General features: G+C 38.9%; 1 protein-coding gene and 1 non-coding gene across 2 annotated transcripts; both read left to right on the top strand.

Annotated features, from left to right (window-relative positions):
* Positions 1-156: 156 nt before the first annotated feature.
* On the top strand, positions 157-22,974 carry LOC140240823 (U3 small nucleolar RNA-associated protein 6 homolog). Its single transcript, XM_072320593.1, has 20 exons — positions 157-417; positions 2,509-2,593; positions 4,897-4,938; positions 5,666-5,737; positions 6,586-6,654; positions 7,534-7,597; positions 8,199-8,317; positions 9,083-9,115; positions 10,166-10,292; positions 10,642-10,726; positions 11,698-11,768; positions 12,744-12,898; positions 15,030-15,107; positions 16,093-16,225; positions 16,931-17,001; positions 18,308-18,385; positions 19,211-19,317; positions 19,663-19,729; positions 20,943-21,015; positions 22,413-22,974. Exons 1-20 carry the CDS (start codon positions 326-328, stop codon positions 22,574-22,576), a joined length of 1,785 nt encoding a protein of 594 aa, XP_072176694.1. The 5' UTR covers positions 157-325; the 3' UTR covers positions 22,577-22,974.
* On the top strand, positions 15,736-15,833 carry LOC140241303 (small nucleolar SNORD12/SNORD106). The gene has a single exon (XR_011902078.1). It is a non-coding gene; the product is annotated as a small nucleolar SNORD12/SNORD106 (small nucleolar RNA).
* Positions 22,975-23,596: the final 622 nt, after the last annotated feature.

The following is a 23,596-nucleotide window of genomic DNA, read 5'->3' as shown; positions in this document are numbered from 1 at the left end:
CGGTGGCTCTGACTCGTCTACAGATGAAGCGCCCTCTATTGACAAAATCAGCACACTGAAACAGATCGATGACATGCGCATGCACGTCTGGCTACTCACCTTACACGTGGTGTACACGTTGCCCATGTTCTTTCTTTTAGCACGCGTCGTGTCCACCCGGAGGTGCAGGGTGCGAGGTTTCTGTTGAATTTGGAACTGTATTTGCCGCATTTAGCAATTAAATTCCATTACCGCTCATGTAAAACCTTGTTCTATACTCTAGAACTTATTTTACCATGAATTTCCTCAGATAACTGTAGATTTGAACGTTAGAATCGCGTGAAATATGGCCGAGGTTGTCCACCAGAACATCGAGGAAACGCTACCCGAGCTCGAACAGTTGCAACGGGTGGGACTGTTCTCTTCGTCCGAAATAAAGTGAGTGTACGCATGGTGCGTGCACGTTGAATTGCACTAGGCCTACTTATAGTTATACTCTAGCTAGGTGGGGTAGGAATTTCCAGGCACTTGCATAAATAGGAATTCATTAGGATTTCAAGTGGGGAAGCTTAGACTTGAATTCAACGTCCTGGATTTTTTTTTCTCTGTAGAAATCTATAGCATGTAGGTATTCTAGGCCCTAACGTTAGAAGTCTACCTCATCATGCTCATGTGAGTCTAACTATACACAGCCCTGTCGCTGTACACAAGTGTTAAGTCGCGACAGGGCTGTACGGTGTGGACACTCCGTAATCTCTGTATTCCGGGGCGCCGACGCGATTTTGAATTTACTGCACCATATTTGTTACTAAGACTGCACAAGGTCAAAACTTATCTATTTAGCTACCGTTTTCAGCTATTGATATTGATATTGATATACTCATTTTATAACTTACCTAAAATTGCACCTTTTTTAATCCTGTATGCCGCAGAAATCGTAGAAATTGCAGAAATGATTCGAAATGTCGGCGCAGCACTGGGCAAAGAGGGCGCTGTCGACTTCGCGGGCGTACAAACTCTAGCACTACTAGCAGCGCAATTTGCATCGTTCAAAGCTGGGAAAGGTTTATTTTGAATGACCCGCGATGATCACAGCATTCCGGGTTGAGATTGGACTTTTTGCTCAGTGTATGTTACGTGAGGGCTCACTATGAGTATGGACTGAAATACCATGCTCATAATCCAAGTATCTCAATTCACGTGAGTGATTCGTAAAATTTGTGAAAAGAATGTAGAAATTTTCAATAGTTGTTGTGTGGCCGTGTTTGAGGGGTTTAGTAGATAGGTGTATGGGGTTCCGTAGATACACGTATGTGTATCACACACTGTCAGACCCCGTGCTAACTTAGCGCACGGGGTCTGGTCGGGCTAATGTGAGTCATGAGCCTAACAGTACTACACATAAGGGTCAAGACTAAAGTTTAACTTCAAGTTTCAAATTGTGTAACGTTAAAGGTAGGGGATACCTTTTACAGAACTCCCAAAATGCAGCAAAACATTAAACATGAACCTCAGGGGACATGTTTAGGCCACTGCTTAGAAATTTGGAAGTCAACAGTTATCTACAATTTGAATAATGCACAAAACTCAACTACTCAGTAGTTCTGTGTGTCAGCCACAGTAATTTAAAGCCTTTTTGTTGCAATCTTCTGTATTTTTTATCTATAAACACAAATCTAAAAGTATGAGCTAATGTAATAACATACAGAGTGTGTGGCAAGAATGTATATAGAAATGTTTGTAAGTTTTGATGAACTTTATTCACAAAATATACATGATGGACACACATGCAGTGCATGGGTGTGCAAAGGTAGCCTAGTAATGTACTGGAATTTACGGTGAGCCCCGAAAAAAATTCAATTCAAAATCTAACGGTCAATAAAAATGTACTAAATGTTACCTTCCACTTTCAATACTTTATGGGAGTTTCTAAAATGATACTCTCTTTAACACACCACTGTGTTTACACAACTCTTCATTTAAGGCATGCAAATGGGATTCCCTACCTTTAAGGTTTGACCATGTGCTAATAAAGCATATAGGTTTCTACATGTAGCAGGCGGTCAAATTATGGGTGACTTGCATTATAATCTACTTATGTCATCATGTGAGTTAATGGAAAGAGGTTAAGTATATACGAATTTGTAAATAATTCCTTTGTTTTATGTGTAATTTGGTAAATGGATTGAGGCATCTACTACATTGATAAAAAAAGACAACGAAAGTGCATTAAGCCTACATTGTACAGACAGTGTACATGTAGTGCCATAAAGCAGGGCTCCACACTAACTTTTATTTTTGGTGGCCCAAAGGCAAACATCTGACCTTTTTTGTTGGCCCGATCAGGCCACCAAATTCTTCATTTCTGAAATTTTGGTGGCCCGACATGCGTTTTTGGTGGCCCCGGGCCACCGGGCCACTGTTAGTGTCGAGCCCTGCATAAAGCATTGTCATGTGTTCTTCCCATGGTCCCAAGCTTGTCTTCTGACCATGTGGTTTTGTTTCTTTTTGTTTTTTTTTTTTTAACAGAGCCATAGTGAAGAAAAGAACAGGACATGAGTACAGACTGGTCAGAATAAAGAAGAAAAAGGAGGATTTTCTTAGATATATCCAGGTGTGTATATTAACTGATTCAAGTACAATATTTGAAGGAACATGGTACCAGAACATTTGTACAATGTACTTTGCATTTCCTGCATCTAACAGTGAAGAATTTGTTCGTACAACTGATGTAATGAAATAGGCACATCAGCAAGGTGATTACAGTACTCAATATATTGTACAATGCTCATAACCAACATGTCATATCTTTATTTGTCTTCATGAATACCCAAGTTGCTATTAATCTCATTGCGTTATGTGTCTACAGGTGTCTCTGTAGAGGTCTAGTAAATCTTTGCTATGATTATTATATCGGCGTTGCAGGGAGGTACAATAGAAGGTCCCATCCAATTCCCTGATTTGATACAAATTGGCCCGATTCACGAAGGTGGTACAAATGAAACCATGGTTTAAACCATGGACAAAAGCCATGTAGCGCCAAGTGTCGCACGGAATATTTCGTTACGAAATTGGTCATTTCGTCGGCAAAATGACCGTTTTGTTAACGAAATTATCATTTCGTGGACGAAATGTTCATTTAGGTACAAAATGTTGTCATTTCGTTGCAAAATAATCATTTCATCGACAAAATGACTGATTTTGTAACAAAATATTCCATGCCACACTTGGTGCTCCATGGTTTTTGTCCATGGTTTAAAGATAATAAAAAGTTTTGGTACCTCAAAAGTTTCCCAGAATTTCCGTGTTTCAGGTTAAAGTACCTTTCATATAACTAACACTGTGAGACTTACTCGCCCCAAAATGCTCTCATTTCTTAGTAATCATGCAATTAACTGCGACCAGCAGCCCCATACGCATAGCGTAATGGGGCTTCGCATTGTAGCATTCAGGATCATGACAGATTTAGTATCGCGGGTAAATATCAACTTAAAATCCAAAAAATTCTTCAATTTGAAGACTTACCAATTAAGTTGAAGTCTTGAAAACAGGCTTCGGGCAACGTTTGGTTCTGCCAATAGTCCCTTTCTGTTCGAATTGATGACTGAATGTGACTCTCTTGAGAGGACCTTGGGAGAGCTACATACACTGATTACTCCGGCCAGCGCATACGCACACATCACATGCGAACAAATTTCAAATCCACGAACGGATAAGATGTTTGTGTGCGCATGCGCTGGCCGTCAATTCAGTGTAGCTCTCCCAAGGTCCTCTCGACCGAGTCACATTCAGTCATCAATTCGAACAGAAAGGGACTATTGCCAAAACCAAACGTTGCCCGAAGCCTGTTTTCAATACTTCAACTTAACTGGTAAGTCTTCAAATTGAAGAAATTTTCGGATTTTAAGTTGATATTTACCCGCGATACTAAATCTGTCATGATCCTGTAAGCTACAATGCGAAGCCCCATTTAGCTATGCGTATGGGGCTGCTGGTCGCAGTTAGCTACTCAGTATGCGTATGGGGCTGCACACTGCTGGTCGCAGTTATCATGCAATAATGGTTTCGTACAATACGTGTACTACCTCGCCGCCGTATGGCTCTGGTACGAAACCATTATTGCATGATTACTAAGTCATGAGAGCACTTTGGGGCGAGTAAGTCTCATAGTGTTAGTTACCAGGTATATGAAAGGTACTTTAACCTGAAACACAAACTAAGACAAGGAAATTCAGGGGAACTTTTGAGGTAATACCAAAACTTTATATTATCTTTAAATCATGGTTTCATTTGTACCACCTTCATGAATTTGGGCCATTGTGTAGAGAGCACATGACAGCCAACATTTGTTTGCGACTACATTTCATGTTTCACTGAACCTACATGTGTATGTAGGAAGAATCTACCAAAGGGAAAAAGGTTGACTTTGTGTCTTATAGAATTACAATTTACAGTTTGTACAGAGAAGCAGAGCAGTGCAATGCCATTGTCCAAATGAATAATTATGCATTTAGAGCTACAATGTACAATGTTTGAAGAAAGCTTTTAATACAGCATGTATATTTGTAATCTTACAGTGTAGATACCATCCTTTTTGAGATTGTAGTTGATAGTTTAACATGTGTTATCATGATATTTATGTTTCAATTTTATTTTTTCTCAATGAGCAAAAATAAATGATTTTTTTTTTTTAGTAGTAGTAAGATCAAACTGATAATCACACTACAAAGCTAGCTTGAGTGAAACCTACATTTGAGAAGACATGAGCACAGCTAAAAGATATACATTGTATCATGAGCACTTTGACTCCTTCAGTTTGCTTTACAGTATCAAGTGCAGCACATTAACATTCTTGTTACGAATCTATTTTCAAAGAGATTCAACCATTTTTATTCTGATGCTCTTTGCCTTTGCTAGTATGAGATCAACCTCCTGGCATTGATCAAGAAGAGGAGAGAGGTAAGAAACATACAACTCAAATCTCAGCAACAGTTGAACCAGGCCCTTTATACGGAATGAGAATATCTCAAGGAAAGAATATTCAGTCTCAGGAGATGAGAGTGGAGAGTGGAGAATTTTTGAAAGTGACAGATGTCACTCTACCATGGGACCTTGTCAGATAGCACTAGCTGCAAATAATGTTAGAAAACCTACAAGATTGCAGTTTGCTTTGTAACTACTAACAACTGAAAGCGAAGCATTTAGTCAGGCCACCACCATCCAAAAATGAATAACAAGAAATGCATGATTTTGTTGCTTACTTCAGTTGTGTTTGTGGGACCATAATTTGACACATTGGAATAGGAAGAAAGAACATACTTCTGGGCCAAACTACCAGTTTGTGTATGTGTATGATAGTGTTGATTTCTGGTCATAGAGCGCTGTTGTGATGATTTGACCTTTTTTCCCCAGCTTATCGACAGATGCTGAGAAATTGTGACTTTTCTAAGCCAGTACAAATCTGAACAGATGCTCTGAAAAGCAGATTAGATTTGATATTAAATTCCCCAGGTATTCAGAAACAAGTGCAATATGCATAGACAGACATTGTACATTGTGTATGGTCATGAAGGGTATACAATGTAGTTTGACCTTGTCATGTGGCGAGATTTCCTTGTGACTTCCAATATACAATATATATATATATATATATTTATTTATTTTTTATTTTTTATTTTTTTTACAGCGGAACAACTATTTCCACAAAAGAGACGAGATTGAAAATGCCATCATCATGCGCATACACCGCTTGTTCAAAGTAAGTTAGAATTTACTTTGAATTACTTAAATTCTTTTACCATACCTGTTTAGAAGGAGCAAGATATGGATATTACAAGTTGTAGTGAAAGTGATTTCCTGTGTCCTTATTCCAGTTGTTTGATTAGGATTACAGTGCAACTCGGTTTGGCATAAACATTCTGTTGCCTATGTTTCATGTAATGGATGGTCATGGTTGGTAAATTTGTTTACATCTAGTGGGACCCCCACCCCCTACTATTTTGTAGGGGAGTTTTCGTAAAATATACTGGACCACAAGTTTTCTTGTAGAGCTGATATGGTAGTCTGAATGAAGATGTACATCCATGCAATGTTAGTAGGAATTGTGAAGTGGTGAATCATTAGGGAGATTGATGTACTGAAAGTAATTTTAACATATTGCAGGAAATAATTCTGTAACTGATGCTCGCTGTAGAGCGTTTGTTTCTTTTTCTCATTCTTCCAGCTGTTTTGTTAGGTGAAAAGAGGGATTTTGTGTTCATTTAAATGGCCTGTGGATCGTGACGGCAATTACAATCATGTAGCTGTGCATTTTACTCAACATAAACTACATTGCAGCCACTCGGTAACTTGAAATGGGTTCATCTACAATAGAGGACAGGATGTTCTATGTAAGGAAAAAATTGGAAATTGGAAAACATAATTTACATATTGCATTGCCCCCCCCCCCCCATATGTATTTGCTGTAAGACTGTTATTAGATAAGATGTCTTTGACATGTGCCAGAGAGAAAATATGGTTTATATGTAAGTGTGCTAGAGTGTGTGTGTGTGTTTGCCAGTTGACATTTGAATAAAACTGCTTTCATTCTCTCTGTTTTTCCAAAAGCGGGCACGTTTAAAGTTTCAGATGGACGTGAAGGTGTGGCTCACTCACCTACAGTTCTGCAAGAAATGGGTGAGTGTCTCAAGCTGAGTGTCCAGAAGATAATTGCCTGGCTTGTATTCAATCCATTTACCATTTGTAGCCCTGATGGTAGTCTACATGAGCATCACACAATAAGATTTTCAACTTATCTGACATGGAAAGTGTCAGTGTTTGTAGAATCTTCCAGTGGCCTGTAAGATCAAGCATGAAATTTAGGTATGAATGTATTGCCAATTTATGACAGTAGATTCAGTGTGTTGTTGTTGGTGTTGGTTTGTGCGTGTGTGTGTGTGTGTGTGTGTGTGTGTGTGCTGTATGCAATTATGAGGCTGCACATCATTAATGCATGAGACATCAATTCGTTAGCTTGAAACAGTGCAGAGTCCTTTTTGCCATAACATGTTTTTCAATATCAACATTTCCCAAGAACACCAAAACAATATTGTATGGTACTTTTAAGTCCTCTTTAGAGAGCAGCTATTGAAACTTGCGGTGATGATTTCTAACTTTTTTCCCCAGCTTATCGACAGATGCTGAGATTCTGTGCGAAAATCTAAGCCAAAACAAATCTGAGCAAGTTTCTTTGTAACACCATCATATCAGAGATGAATTTAATAACCCTATGGAACATGAACTACATACTGTGAAATAGATTTAAAAGGTTTGAAATGAATTGATAGAGGTATAACAGATTGTAATTTTAGTATCCAAATGAATTGAAACATCAATTTACATTTCAACTCTTACCAACTTTAGATTGACAAATAGATAATGGCAGACAAATGCACACAAATAGCCTGCCAACTTGGAGGGTTGTGAGGTCAAAAGTAACTTCTGCCATCTTTTGTGTTCTCCATGTTCTATCATCCCATATACCGGCTCCGACTGGGCTTGCGTGTTAAACTGTAGGGACAGCGAATGGAGACGAGTCGACTTTACACCAGGCTGCTGAAGATACATGGGAACAATCCAGGTGAGAAGCATGTGATGTCATGGGGATAATGATGTGTGTATTCACACTGATGAGTGAAGAGTATTTTTACCAATGCAAACATGCCCGTCAGTTTCAAATATTATTTCATAAATTTATTTATGTTTTTTTCTTCTTTTTTTTTGGGGGGGGGGTATTTTTCACTTTGACAACTGTGAGGATAATGATGCATGAATTCTGCTATAAGAAAATGTTACAGATAAAATTAGAGATCAAGAGAATATTATAATCTTATATGATATTCTCTTGCTTTCATTAATGCCATGTCTGCCTTGGACTTCTTAACATAACAATGTCGGAATTTCGGAGCAAGGGTATTTGTTTCAAGTTCATTGTGTTACTGCCGGCAACCAGGGATAGCCTTGTGGTAGTATCGCTGCCAGGAAAGCAGTAGATGACAGTCCTGTGGTTTCTTCATTCCTACATGTCTATTAAATTATAAATCAGCAGTTGCGATCTTGCAAATTTCATTTGTAGAGGGAGACAAATTGAAGAAAATTCACACCTCAAAAGTAGAGATCTTGTATTATTGAGCCACTCTGCCACTTACCACACTCTATCAATAATCTATATCTGTCCTCAGCCCTGTGGATCATGGCTGCCAAGTTTCAGCTGGAGGACAATAAGTCAGCTGAAAATGCCCGTGCCCTCTTCCTTCGAGCCTTACGTCATCATCCAACTGACCAGAAACTCTGGGTGGAGGTCAGTACAACTGGACATGTGAAACTTTTTTTTTTTTTTCTTGTTTGTTTATTTTTTTGCAAGGCTGTCGGTTCTTCATCTCATTATTTTCTGTCTTGATTTTAATTTCTAATGGATCATTTTCTGAATTATCACAATTTATGGATGTTTATTCTCCCAACGGCCTAGTAACGAAGCATTTCATTCACCTGATCCCTCCCATTAAGTTCCATAGGCAGGAATTTGCTTGGTTGTTGTTAGGTCTGGCACGTCGCCGGCTAGCTTTGTGGTTGTTAAGAGCAACATTTGTGATCAAAGCATGCATAAAATCTGAATACATTACAGAACTGGTCTATTGTCTCTGGATCTGATTCTTCACAGAAAAAAACAAAATAGAAAAAAAACAAAAAAAAACCAACTCACTTTCATGTGTAATTCTAGTGAAACTTCTATCATGCTCTTAATGTGATTTCCAACGTATTGTGGAATTGCACCTCACTTCTGGAATAAGGAACTAGGTAAGGCTATTATCTAAACATGATGCTGAAGGAATACCAAATGCTCAGGCTGTCGTAACATTACATGATACAAACCTTGAAAGTCATATTGAAAATTATTTCATGTTAGACCTCAAGTGACGTAGTACTTATCCCAGCATCCTGCAAACTCCTCTGACAGGATATAATGTACCATAAATTTGTTCATGATGCACCGGTAGACACAATGATGATATGTAAATACATGTATGTTTTCGTGTTTTTCTCATGTTTTCTTCCAAATTTGCAGTATTTTCGAATGGAGTTACTTCATGCTGACAAGGTATGTATGTTTTCTGACTGATACCATTAAAAAAAATAGATCAAGTATCATGTCCAGCTCCACTTTAGTGATGGGGAAATGAGTGGATTTAAGATTGTTTCTATAAATTCAACATTAAAAAGATGTAACCATACAAAAGGTTAAAACGATTTTTAATCCACTTTGATAAGGTCACTTCTGAGCTTGCAGTGATGATTTCTGACTTTTTTCCCCAGCTTATCGAAAGATGCTGAGAACTCTGAAAATCTTAAGCCAGTACAAATCTGAGCAAGTTCATGCTTCCAAGACTTCTTATTCATGGTCCAGTGGTCACTGTGAAATTGAGTGAAACGTCCAATAGAAAGCAATATATTTGGGAATATTAACAATTGCAGCTCAAAATGAAAGTTTTTATGCACACAAAGCAACGACGAGCATGTGTGACATGCGTGCCAAGACTTCGTTACATTTCTGGAGTCCTGCCATTAATGTGGGACTTGTGGTTATTGTTATGTTTTGTCTAATGTCTCGCTTTTTTGGGGTTTTATTTCAAAGTGTCTGTGGGTCATGTGTTACCTTTAATCCATGCACATGCATGAATGGTTCTTTTGTGGCATTTAGCCTTCCTTTACTAGTTTATATACACCAGATGCACTGTGGCAAAGTAAACACTGCTTTCTGTTGCCCTTTCTCTTTATACACCTTTGCTTGGCCACTTCTCTGAATTCAAATTAATTTTGTTAGACAGAGTTGTGTATTATAGTTCTTTAAGTCTTTTAAATCTGTCCAGCCAGTATATTAAAGTACTTCCTAAGTGACACCATTTAGATGCAGTTAAGCTATTCACAGCAATATCAGTTATTCAGGGAGTAATGTTATGGCATGAATGCCCTTCCTTTTTTTTTTAAGTGATGTTATTTTATGCCAAATAGCTTTTCTGAGAAGTGAGAGGCCTTATGGCAGCAGATTATACCGATACCTAGTGGTTGTCATTGAGTCATCGCCAGGCATTAAATAGTGTTAAGCCTTTCTGCACTTACTCTATGCACCTCTGTTTCTAAATGCCTCCAGCTGCGCAAGAGGCTGGCCCTCCTGAAGCAGACCATGATAGAGCCGGAGGAGTCAGAAGTGGAGGACGCCCTCATGAGGGGAGACTTGGCCAAGCTGGTGTACGGCAACGCCGTCAAAGAGCTTCCAGGTATTGCAGTGGATGCGACATCCATACCATACCTTCTGACTCTGTTGTTTGTGTCTGTAAGTAATTTTCTACCTGCAGACTCCCAATGGAGGAAAATCCATGCTTGGTTGTTGAGATTTGGGTTTAACAAAGCATAAAAATGGTTTTCAACTTTCCATTTTTGACTCTGGTATCTGTGTGATTACACATTTTTTATATGTTGATGTGTTCTACATTTATTTTTATAGTAGGGACACAATTTTGATTCATGCTTTATAGTATAAATGATTTTATGGACTTTTATTTTGTGACAAATAAAAAAAGAAATAGTAGATGCCTAATTATGAATTCTTATCTTTCTTTTCCACAGATGACATTCCCTTCAGATTAAAGTTTGTGCCTGTGTGTCGTTTCTTTGACTTCGCTTCCCACATAGAGGATGCTATATACGAAGGGTAAGTTTCAAAGCTGTGGATGCTTATTGCACCTCTGACATGATTTCACCATAAAACAATACTGTATAAGTGGAAATTTTCGCGCATTTCACGCAACCCGAAACTAGCGCGAAAATAAAAGCACGCAAATATTTTTGCTTGCCATATGTTTCAGTAGTTAATGTCTTGAGTCCGCGGAATTGAAAACACGCGAAACTCTTCTTACCCCGCCGAGCGCAAAAGTATCCACTTTTACAGTATTGTGTTAAATGCCAGATAGGTACATATGTATACATAAGGTAGTGCTTGCATTGCTGTGAGTACAGTGTTGAGGCCAATGTCCGATTGTAATGTAATGAAGTAACTTAAACCTTTATCTGCCCTGGCACTATACTTGGCAGGTGCCAAAAAATTTCAAATATGAGGGAGCCGTTGCAGGATCACCTGACTTGATCTAGGCAGGATGTTAGCACGCAGATAAGTCATGTGGTTTTTAAGTAGGTCAAACAGCGTCAAATAGAGTCGCGGAGACGTCGCGGAGATGTCTCCGCAACCTCTCACCAGTTTTTCTGGTCTCCAGCAGGTCTCGGCGACGTCTCGGAGACGTCTATGAGACATCGCAGACACGTCGCGGATGTGATTAGTCTCCGCGATGTCTCCGCGACTGATGGAAACGTCTTGGAGACGTCGCGAAAAATCAAACATGTTCAAATTTCTTGCGACTAACTGGCGACTAATCGGAGACTGTAATTTTCAGGAGACGTCTCTGTAAGTAGCAAAATCTAGAGTCGCGAACTAGTCGCGAACTAGTTTCAAGCCTGGTGAGATACCCCCTTAAGCAAGGCGCGGTGCTCACGTGGCTTTGGTATGCAATTTCCAATTTCCAGTATGATTTGTGGTATTTTTACAAAACGAAGTTGTTATCCAGGCCTTCTTATTCAAATCCTGTACACATTTTCACCAATTTCCTGTTCTTTCTTTTATTTTTGTAGGCTGGAAAATGACCACCCAGACAAGGATGAAACTTGGAATGCTCTGGCCAGGAGACATCTTGTAAATTCAGGTGAGTGTAATAATGATCGTATCCCACTTTGTCAGAGGCACTACTGAAAGAAGCAACTTTGTTTTCCTATGAAAGTTTATTTTTCAATTCCTCCATCGGTCTAATGTTGAACATGATGACACTCTCTTAGACCACTAGCCTAAAATCATGTTGACTGTGTATTATGTTGTTGGCAGGCATAAAGAATGGTTGGTATAGTCATCCTATGGATTTATGTAATCTTCCTGTCATATGTGCTGGTGTAGGCATCCTGTTGATTGGTGTAATCATCCTATGGCATAGTGTAGGCATCTTTTTGGTTGGTGTAATCATCCTGTGGCCTAGTGTAGGCATCTTGTGGGTTGGTGTAATCATCCTATGATTTGGTGTAGGCATCTTATGGGTTGTTGTAATTATCCTATGATTTGGTGTAGGCATCTTGTGGGTTGGTGTAGGCATCCTATATGTTAGTGAAGCATCTTGTGGGTTGGTGTAGATATCTTATGTTTTGTGAAAGCATCCCATGTGTAAGTGGGCGGCCATGTCTCATTGGTGTGTCCAACAAGGGAGGGATGCTAGAGGAAACACCAGGGCTGCTTCACGAGTGCATCGGTCACATGGTCCGATGTAGGTACAAGTTTGCCCACAGACTCTAGAGCAGGAACACATCCAATACTACCAAATTCATCGCCCCCCCCCCCTCTTTTTTTTTTGGGGGGGGGGGGGGGTGCAAAGCATCAACATGGGGTAATCCTAGCTCTCATAACAACCATTCTATTCTGTTCAATATTACGCTTGCTGTTGTTGCTCTTTTGATGTGATAAGAATGATTTAACCATCGCTACCTGTACCATTTTGGTTGACAGCATTTCGATAGCATTGTTGCAGCCATTCAACTCATCTCAATACTGTACCTTGCAACAGAACACGTTCATCACATTATCATTTGCTGGCCTTTTCACTTAAAAAAAAAAAATCAAACTAATCATCCCACAGGTTCAGATGAAGAGATCTGGATGTCAGAACAGAGATGTTTCACCACCCTAGATGAGGCGGTGGAGAAACTGGCGAGCATAGAGATGTGGGGTCACTACATCGATGTGTGTGTGGAGAGACTCGAGCTTGGTGGGGCGCCCTCGTTGACCAAACAGGTATGGATGCTTGACGTGTCTGTATTCTGCCATGCTTCCATCATCCCAAAGACTTTAATTGTGAGGCTAACAGATATATCTTCACCAGGAAGGGATTCCTATTACAACATGGAATTGTTTCATTCGAGTACCAGATGATTAACCAACTTTAAATATGATTATAAACTAATAGAGAACTTGCTTGGGCATACAAGATGCTCTGCTGCTGATTGTCCTAAATTCACACATGATTTCTGGGCCTTCTGATCCCCCAGTAGGAATGATATCACTCACCCTATTACTCCCCCTGTGCAATGATGTTTTGTTCCTACTGAGATAAGAGGAGTGCCTGTAGATCTGAATGCTCTGTGCGACCCATGTGATTGACCTTGTTTCTTTGGACAACAGTGTGAATTTTAATTAAACCTGCAAAATTTAGAGGAAACTTGCTAATTGGAATTGAAGTAGTGTGACATTTTGTCTTTCTGCAATCTTGATCAGTTTTTGTGATTTCCCAAAGTTGCTCATATTGTTTGGGAGTAGCCTTTGTTGAATGAAAATTGAATGGAGTGTGTGCTGTATGTGTATGTGTATCACATGTTTATTTTTGCATCCTATGTGTAATTGGACAACCATTGTCAGTTGGTATATCCAATAAGGGTGGATGCAACAGTGAATCTCAGGGCAGCGTTTGGATTGCTTGTCTGTTCCGGGAAAATGACATTCCCGGACCAGCGACCAAAACTTGCTCACAAGCAACATAACATATAAAACCTTCAGACCAAGAAGATATCCGCAGAGGTTATTTATTGCTCCTTTTTGTTTTCATTGTGAGTGCTTTGCTATCATCATGCCGAGGAAAATTAACCCGTTTAGGACGAGTCCTGAGTATACTGTGTAGTAAGTGTCTATGGGAAATGTGTGTTGTAGCAAAATCAGCCCATCCTCAAAGGGTTAAAGGGAAGGTAAACCCAAAAAGCAATGTGGATTGAGTGAAAGCAGCAATATTAGTAGAATACATCAGTGAAAGTTTGAGAAAAATCGGACAATCGATGCAAAAGTTATGAATTTTTAAAGTTTTGGTGTTGGAACCGCTGGATGAGGAGACTACTAGAGGATATGACGTATGAATGGACAACAATACAAAGAAAATATAAAGGATATTCAACAAAAATTCACTTTTCTAGAATTATGAAAGAGCAGTGGACCAACCGCTTTCAGAAAGCAGGGGGAATAATTGCTACCCTTAACATATGTCAATATCAAGTTGATGGAATTTGTAATTTTCATGAAGAATGGATTTTTGTAGTATTTTCTTTATATTTTCTTGATATTGTAGTCCTCTCATACGTCATAACCTCTAGTAGTCTCCTCATCCAGCAGTTCCAACATCAAAACTTTAAAAATTCATAACTTTTGCATCGATTGTCCGATTTTCTTCAGACTTTCACTGATGTGTTCCTCTAATGTTGCTGCTTTCACTCAATCCACATTGTTCTTGGGGTTTATCTTCCCTTTAATGCTCGCCCATCCCTATCAAAAAATAAAGTTTGCTGATTCCATATAAGAATAAGAGAGGCATGGTGTGTGGGTCATCCTACTCGAATGAAATTTATGATGAGCGATCAGGAGCTACATGACACAGTGAATGACACCACGGACTGTTGGTCAAGAAGTCCAGGCTTCAAGTCCCCTGGCTGTATCAGTTGCACCGAAGGCAAGGCACTTTATCCTCTTGGTCTTAGTCCTTCTGAGGAAACTTCAGCTGTCAGTCCCATAGCTTACAAACCTTCATTGCTTCCATGTCGGCCACACTAAACAAATCAAAGGAAAAGAAATGATGCCCAGTTGTCCCGCCCATACCTGTTATGAGATTAAATACCAGCTAATTTTACCAAGCATGCCAAGATTTTGACCATCATCATTGTTTTCTCTTGAGATGTCACCTTTTGACTGTATTTGCTATGCAATTCAAGTGCCAGTGTGTGTGGACATTTCACATTAAATTTAAACTCTTGAAAAGGCATTGCTTCAAAATTTTCAAGTGGAAAAAAACAACAACAAAAAAATTGATATATAACTACATTTGAGTAAATATATTTCGTACCATGACTTGCAGCTTGATTTTGTTCTTTGCATGTGTCTTTGACAGCGAGCTGAGAAAACTCTTGATGTGTTTGAAGCAGCTGAGAAGAGGAGCAGTGTGAAGGAGGAATCATACCACAAATGGGTGAGAATATTATCTCGTGAGCTGTTGGTTGTCTCTTGTGCTGTAGCATTTTTTGTCTTCAGCACCAACTGATCGAGAAATTAATCCACTTTGCATATTAGCTGTGATATGACTGTCCTAGACTATAAATGAAGAGTGTCTATTGGACACATTAATCTGGTAAAGACCAGTCCCGAGTATACTCAGGCAGGTGTCTCTAGTGAACTTGTTGTAGCAAATCACTCTGTCTTCACAGAGGGTTAAAACTAATCTGTATGAACACACAAAGAAGAGTGTATTGCGTCTGAGCTGACAAAAGGCTATGAACCAATTTTTAACATCCAAGATGATTTGTTAACTATCATTTCCAATTGTGATGTTAGAGTTTTTGCAATAGATTTTGGAAGTTAAATGTGCTTTGTTGCCATTTTCATGCAAACATTCTTCAAAAGTTAATGAGGATGTCCAGAAAGTAATGTAGCTGTTTAGTGAGATCGTAAATATTCACATATACCTTCTTCTTTTCATAGAAGTAGATTGTGTGTGACATTCGGCAACTGGGAAAATGGGTGAAAATGGTAAATATTTCATAGCAGTGCAGAATCCATTAACTTTGGAATATGATATGGTAGAAATATTCATGTGTGGAAGATTTCTTTGTGATGATTTCATGCTTTTTTCCCCAGCTTATCGACATATGCTGATACCTCTTTGAAAAATAAGCCAGTACAAATCTGAAAGAGATCTTCCTTTTCAAGCAAGACTGTCATTATAACCAGTCTCTACTCCTTTGGAAACTTGATGGAGTAACTGAGACTGGTATCTTATCAGCATGGATGCTCAAAGCAAAAATGGACTGTCAGGAACATTTGGAACATTTGGTGAAAGTGGTGAATTTAATTCAAATACTGAGCAATGCTTGAGGATGTTATCTTTTAGGAAGACTGAAAGGCCAGCGTGTGAGATATGTTTTTGTTGTGCATCTTATTTTGACATTCCCTACCAGGTGGATGTCCTTCGGAAGTTGGGTCATGTCGACCAAGCTCTGGAGGTCAGTCAGAGGTCAACAGAGGTTCACAGCAGGTCAGTGACCCTGTGGGTCCAAAGGTTACTGCTGGTCATGCAAGTTGGAGATGACGGTGAGTTATAAAGAACAACAAGTAACAGATCAGGGAATCAATTTATATAGCAGGAATGGGAGGATTAAGTCTTTAAAGTTCCGAGTATCAAAACTGTATTTCATGTTCGCATTTTCAACTCATTCTGACTACATGGGAAATGGAAAGGAATTTCACAAGATTGGAATTTGTAATGGACTTTGATATGCTGATTTCTTTTGTCCTTTGATAATTAAGCTTCATGTTTGTCATTATGCTAGGCCAGCATATTATTGGCAATCAGTATCATAAGTTATATTTTTGTTTTCTAGCAAAGTGTCTTTTCTAGTCCCTGCAAACACTTGGAGAGCTTACTATTTTGCAATGTCTGCAGTGATAGAAAAACAAGTAAATTGCAGTGTGCTATGAGAACTAAGCAATACCGTAGCTGTTTGAAAAGTGCCTTTCTTGATCACATGATCAGTTGCTCCATGACATCGTTATTTGTTCATTTAATGATGGATATTTTGCGACTGGTTGAGACTTGCAGTGATGATTTCTTACTTTTTTCCCCAGCTTATCGACAGATGCTGAGAACTTGTGTGAAAAACTAAGCCAAAACAAATCTGAGCAAATTCTCATCCAGTCAACAGTTGCGGATTGCCCCAACTTTTCAGTTTCATGCAGTTAAACTGCCTTTCTTCATTGACAATTTCATTGATATTTGTTTTTATTTGTCGATTGAAGGTAATTCCGAAGAGCACAGATTGCAGGTTCGTGAGCTCTTCGACACTGCTGTGTCACAAGTGAAGTCAAAGGTAATTCAGTTATGTCATATCTGCAAAGCAACAAGAGGGTTGCCAGCCTACGAGTTCTTTGTATCAATGTGGAGCTTGTAAAGACATAATGAGTTCTTTGTCCTGTTTCAAAGGCATAACAAGTGTAGGGCCTACATGTATATTTGCAATCATTGTATGTTATAATAATTACAATTTATTACCACAGCGTGAGCTGTGATACTGGTTGTGCAGAAATGCCGAGTGTAATTTTGTGGGTTTTTTTTCAGTATTGTGTGCCTTTTTTTCGCCATAAATACTGCAGGTTTCATAGAAAATACTGTTTTCTCAAATTGCAAATGTCTATTCCAGGAAAGGTAAAAATATAACTTTTCCACCAAAAGTGTGCCTTTACAGCCCCTCAAATATTGTAATGCTGTTTACAAGGTCGGCATCCGTGGTTGTGACATATTTCCTGACTTCTGCCACAGTCAGACATGGATAGTCAAATAAAATGAGAAATAGTTTGATATATCGATATTGCAACTTATTGTCATTGCAGTCCTTTGAGGCCCAAGCATTTGCACTCCTTCAGCTTGCATTAAAAGATTTGATCAAGATTTGGTTGCTAACTGTTTCCCCCCAAAAAACAAACAAAAAATCATTAAATATGGAACCAATCAGAAAATAAGATAGATGAATATAACAGGAAGAAGGAAAGAAGGGAAGGAAAAATTGCCGTTGTTTGGGGGTGATTTGACCCCCAGGTGTCTGAAATGACAGTGATGTGAGATTTGTGAATGATGATAGTACTTTTCCCTCATCTTAGCATGTCATGCTGAAATGGGTTAACACGGTACTTTAAAACTATCTGACACTTTTCTCAGTCTATGTCATATTGGAAGCATTTTCTCCTGGGGCATGTTCACATTAAACAATTTGTTATGAGTTTTTAAGAAGTTAAATGAAGAGAGAACAGTGATCCTATTCACATATGAGAATTACTGTACATAGCATGTCTTCAAATTTAATTTCAGAATAGGACAGCAGCTGTGGAAAGCAAAATTAATTGGAAAATGGAAGATTTCACAGAAACCTTTTCTTGTTGTGCTTGATCTCCTTTGGAAAAGTTGCTGTCAAATTTCATGTTTGTTTATAATTTCTGTCTTCCTTTGTGGTGTTAAAAAAAGGTGAATTTGAAACATGCAGTTCAATGTGAAAATATCATAAAATACATTACTTTCGCTTTTTATGATCCCATGGACATGCATTTTTATTCCAGAAACATACATTTATTTTCCTGTACTAGTTCAATAATTTCTCACCATTTTTTCACAATATTTTGCAGAATTCTCTGGACATCTGGAACATTGGCCTTGAGTGGTGTCTGACGAATGACCCTGAAACCATTGAGAATATCTTTGAAGTAAGTCCAGGTTTAGTTTGTTCATTTGTTCGTTTGTTATTGGCAGCCATTGACCTCTTCTGCAAATGCATTACATTATCACCAAGTCTTTTGACATGTAATGTAAGGGCTAAGATTTTTATGCCTCAATTTGAAGATATCCTGTAAAGAGTCTCTGACAAAAATGCTCCATTCATAACATTTTGCTGCTCCTACATATATTCTCACTGTCAACCACCCAGAAAGCGTACACTTGCCCTGAGTGTGAGATCAGAATATCTCCACCAGAGGCCTCCAAATTCAAACTTTCACTCGTGGTCAACAGTTTTTGAATTGGGTTGATGCTTGTCGTGATGATCTGTCACTTTTTTCCCCAGCTTATCGACATGTGCTGAGAAGACATCTTACTCTAAGCCAGTACAAATCTGAACAAGCATTACAACTGGAAGGTGATATTTGAACCCTCGCAACCAACTATTATATTGGAATTCAATCGACCCTACCCCCATCCCCTTCCAATTAAGGAAAAGAAAAAAAGAAATGACCATAATGTATGTTGGACAAAAGCCCACTTGGGTTAGAAATGCAGCAATCCTACACCAAGGTCATTTTAAAACAATGTAATTCAGTAGCAATGAGAAAACAATAAACATGCACAAGTTGTATTCATAGGCATTTGGATTCGAGGCATCTTTTGTGATCAGCAGGTACAGCTTACTGTTGAGTGTTTTACAGTCAGCGAGCAAAGCTCTGTAGTGATTAGTACAAGCAGAAGTGAAAGTTATCCAATGATCTTTCTCTTTCTATATCCATTCATTGATTCTCTCTGTTCAATCTTCCCCCCAGTGTGGTGTGAAGGAGCACCGACACGTCGCCCTGCCCCTCAAGGTCAGGTACCTGGAGTGGGCAGCCCTCAGCAAGGGAATGGGCAAGGCCAGAAAGCTTTACCAAAGGTGAGCATGGACACAAGGCTAGCATTATACCTCAGTCTCACTTAGATCTTGCTTTCGTTGTGCATTTTGTGCATTTTGGAGCAGTTGCTTTATTCAGCCAATTTTCACTTGTTTATACACATTGGCAGAATTACAAGACTAAGTTGTTCTTGATATTTTGTGTTCTTCAGATTTAAGACGAAGCTGTTCTTGATATTCTGTCTCCTTCCGATTAACAGTCTAGTAAATTGCAGGAATATCAATATAAACATTAGTGGTTGAAATGTGTATTTATAATTGCTTTATTGGATTTTTCCATTTATACAGTCTGTTACTTCCTTACTTCCTTCCTTCCATCTTTTGCAGAATAAAATCTGAGAAACCAATCACTGAGGACTTCTTCAACAAATACATTGCCTTAGAACAAGCTCAGGTGACTTGCTCACAGTTTTCCTTTGTTTGATTTGTCCTTCTTGACAGTGGTTGCATTTCATGTTGTCAATTATTAAAACAAACAAACAAACCAAAAAACATTCTATTTTGTAAGCCTCAAAACAAATCTATCTGTGATAGAAAGCAGAAGTACCAAAGCTTCTGCTATTTATGGTAGTCTGGTCTAGTAGCACCCAGTTTGTTGAAATGGACTGTGATGAAATGCTACCAGTCTCCTGTGCATTTGTATAGTTCATAACTTTTGCCTCTTGTGCACAGTCATGAAATAACCAATTTGACTTACATGAACAGATAAAGATATAGTATATGATATGATATGAAACAATATGAGATATTCTTCTGGCAAAAGAAAATATAGCAATGAAAAATATATAAATAGAAGTTGTCGGGTAGGCAATATGTTGTTGATTACTGTGGTAATGATGACAAATTATAAAAGTAGGGATGGTGATGGCAGTGAGACCTAGATGGTTTATTGAGGTCAGTCTGTCATTCTGAAATGAGATTCGCTGCAATTTAGTAAAAACATGAATTTTATCTTTCTCAAGGAGAAAACCTACACCTGCATAGTTCAAATTTTGTATGAGAGCACAATCCAAAACTTATTCAAGTAGCCAAGTATTTTGTGCACATACCATGACTATTGCAAGGATGCATGTCTTTCTATTTCAATATTGAACCGGGAACTGCTGTCTTATTTGCTGACAGTATGTGGATTGTCAATGCTTGCTGTGATGATTGTAAACTTTTTTCCCCAGCTTATCGATAGATGCTGAGAATGTTGTGAAAATTAAGCCAGTACAAATCTGAGCAAGCTCTTGAAAGAGATTTTCTGGTGAACAAGAATCTGAATATTACCAGTATAAAAAAGAAGAGAAATAAAGCTCTGGTAGACTTTTCATTCTTTAGACTTTTGGGTTTACTCTGGGGTCAAATGCAGCTAGACCTGTGGGCTTAGTAATGAGCTCATTTAAAAGGTGTGTACATAGAGTGGAACTGTTTCCCCGCAGTGCATGTGTGTACGGTATTATGTCACAGGTTTGACTTAGGAGAGGTCGAACTTAAGTATAGCTGTTTAGACACAGACGGAAGTGCTTGAAGAGTAGCTAATTTAAATATGCCAAAAAAGTTTCTTGACTCATTCCATAGTGCTCTATTTTCCTTTTTGTGTGTCCATATGTGTGTATGAGCAGCCAAACCCAAAGTACAAGAGAGTCTCGGATGCCTTCGAAGATGCCGTCTCAGAGTTTGGTGATGTTTCTCCCGGTAAGAAGTTTAACAGTGTTGCATGCCTTGTAGTAATAGTGAAGGAAAAATAATTGTGCTATTGGTCATAGATTCAGGCACACTGGGAGCCAACAGTGTAATTTGAAGTACAGTCAACCTCCTATTAGTTGAATTCATGTGACTAGAGAAGATTGATCCTTCAACTTCTGTGAATTTTGACTAGCACATGTTAATAGCCATCTGCAGTAGAATTTTTCTTTCACTTAGGCAATTTTTTTGACTCGAGCAAAGTCAACTTCATTGTGGTTGACTGTTTGTATTCCCTTCATTAGATAATGTGAATTTGTACAGAAAAGAAATTCATATATTATTGTATTATAATGTTGCATAAGTAGTGTAATATCTGAAATTAATTTGGGTACTACTAGAGGTTTTGAAAGAAATGAGGCTACTTAGTAGAGCCTAAGGTTCATAAAGCCATGGCATTTGCCACAGGAGAGTGATATAGCCATATACTGTACGAGCTGAAATTTTCGCGTACAGATATTTTCGCGAATTGCTACTCGGAGGACATTTTCGCGTGCTGTTAATTTCGCGGTTGCGAGGGTCTAACTGAACTTATTTGCACGTTGTTATTTTCGCGTGTTGTTATTTTCGCGGTTCAAAGGCGATTCGCGAAATTCGCGAAAATAAAACCACCGCGAAAATTTCAGCTCGTACAGTAATTCATGGAGGCCATCTTTTGACCCTTCATGGAATATGGGCATGTAAGTTTGACTTGGAGCACCTGTGTGCTTCTTTTAGGGCATCACATATGATTCTGTTTTGATTTGGGAAGGCCAGAGCTTCTTGTGATGATTTCTGACTTTTTTCCCCAGCTTATCGAGAGATGCTGAGAAAACGTAATACTCTAAGCCAGTACAAATCTGAACAAGCTCTTGGCCTATAGATTGTGAAACTGGTCCAGAATTTAGCTATAGTGAAGTTTTCTTCTGCCTTTTGAAGCAAGGTTATGTTTCAAGCATAATATGATGCAGAAAACTTCACAAACTGTTATCATGGCCTGTACAATTTATATGTTTCAGTGTTAATGGAGGTGATATTAATTGTTGTCCTTCATGCTTTCATGTAATGAGAGTAATGATCTGTGTGGCAGACATAGAAAAATTGAATGTAGGCACAATGCATAGTGAAATAATGGTAAGAGGTTCTTCAAATACAAAACTCGTCAACTTAGGCTGTCAAAGTTAAAATCTCTTCAGATTTTAACTATTTCTATAGATTTCTATCCACATCATTTGAATACTAGGTTGTATATCTGTTAATGTGACATTTGTGAATTCATTCATGGTAATGCCCACTTATATCCGACAGTACACCTAATAAATTGATTAATCGATTGACATGTGCCAAAATGACACTTTCCACATGTGCAGGTCTGTGGTTGGCTTACATCCGCCACGAGACGACGCATCCCGGCGGGAGCGTTGCCAAGGCGACGCAGCTTCACTGGAAGGCGATGAAGCAGCTGGAAGGGTCACACGTGGAGGAGTTCATCAATGGCTACACCCTCATGCAGACACGTGAGAGCGGAGACTGAAGCAGGAGGGGTTCAAGGATCACCCTTCTCTCTGGACTGGCCCCCCTGGTTGGAGGGGTAGGAGGTGGAGGATAGGATGGGTGGTAGGAACAGCCTTGCTTCCATCATCACCATGGCGATGGGAAGCAGCGAGATGCTAATTCATGCTGCTGGTGTCGGAGGCTCCTCATTATCTCCAGTCGTTTGTCGCCCGCACTCATTGGGCTTCGCCTTGCCTCATGACAGGTACAGAAGCCGAGACATTTCATCTACAGTGTCACCTTGAGATTGATAGAGATTGCTTCGATGATCCTTCATCACCTGACAAAGTGGTACCATTGGGAGTTTATCTTCAACCTGGATTCAGGCTCAGCTGCACATGATGCCTCTATGGAATGGAGAAAATTTCAGAGCGTGGACAAATACTGCACTCATATCATGGCCTGATTAGCCAAATACTGGTACTTGCTTACCTCAGCACATATTCATCACATATGTTGATGAAATTTATTTCTTAGAGGGAAATATTTATAAAGAAAAAGAAAAAAAAAATGTGAGCTTTGACCTTTCTGTTGAATAAATGTCATTATGCAACAGTATGGGAGATGTTTAGACATCTACTGCAGTATGTCTGTTGCAAGCCCTTCAAATTTCCACTATATTTTATCTTAACCGGTGAGGACAAACTGATTTTGCTACAACACACATTTCCCATAGACACCTGCCCTAGTATACTTGGGACTTGTCCTCAATGGGTTAAACACAGCACCCAAACTGTGAATAGCATTTTGTCAAACACCAGCTAAAGTAACCAATGAATTCAGCAGCATGAAGTGCAGAGATGATTTAGACACTCCTTGTGCGTAATTGCCAGAATCAGGTGTTGGCCAACTGCACTGACACAAATTGAGTTATTTTTTATTTCATGTATTTGTGATTGTGAATCTTGCCCCAAATTTGTTTGTGTCATACACTGTAAAAGTGGATATTTTCGCGCGACTCTTTTTTTTTTGCACTTGGCCGGGTAAGAAGAGTTTTGTG

The sequence above is a fragment of the Diadema setosum genome, chromosome 17 (assembly GCF_964275005.1).
Source record: "Diadema setosum chromosome 17, eeDiaSeto1, whole genome shotgun sequence".
NCBI lineage: Eukaryota > Metazoa > Echinodermata > Echinoidea > Diadematoida > Diadematidae > Diadema > Diadema setosum.
This window is presented reverse-complemented; position numbering and strand designations above follow the sequence as displayed.

Excerpts from the sequence above, each read along its gene's own strand:
- LOC140240823 (XM_072320593.1), top strand. The coding sequence starts at position 326 with ATGGCCGAGGTTGTCCACCAGAACATCGAGGAAACGCTACCCGAGCTC. Across the intron at positions 10,727-11,697 it reads GAGGATGCTATATACGAAGG|GCTGGAAAATGACCACCCAG; the intron begins GTAAGTTTCAAA and ends TTATTTTTGTAG. Across the intron at positions 18,386-19,210 it reads CCATTGAGAATATCTTTGAA|TGTGGTGTGAAGGAGCACCG; the intron begins GTAAGTCCAGGT and ends TCTTCCCCCCAG.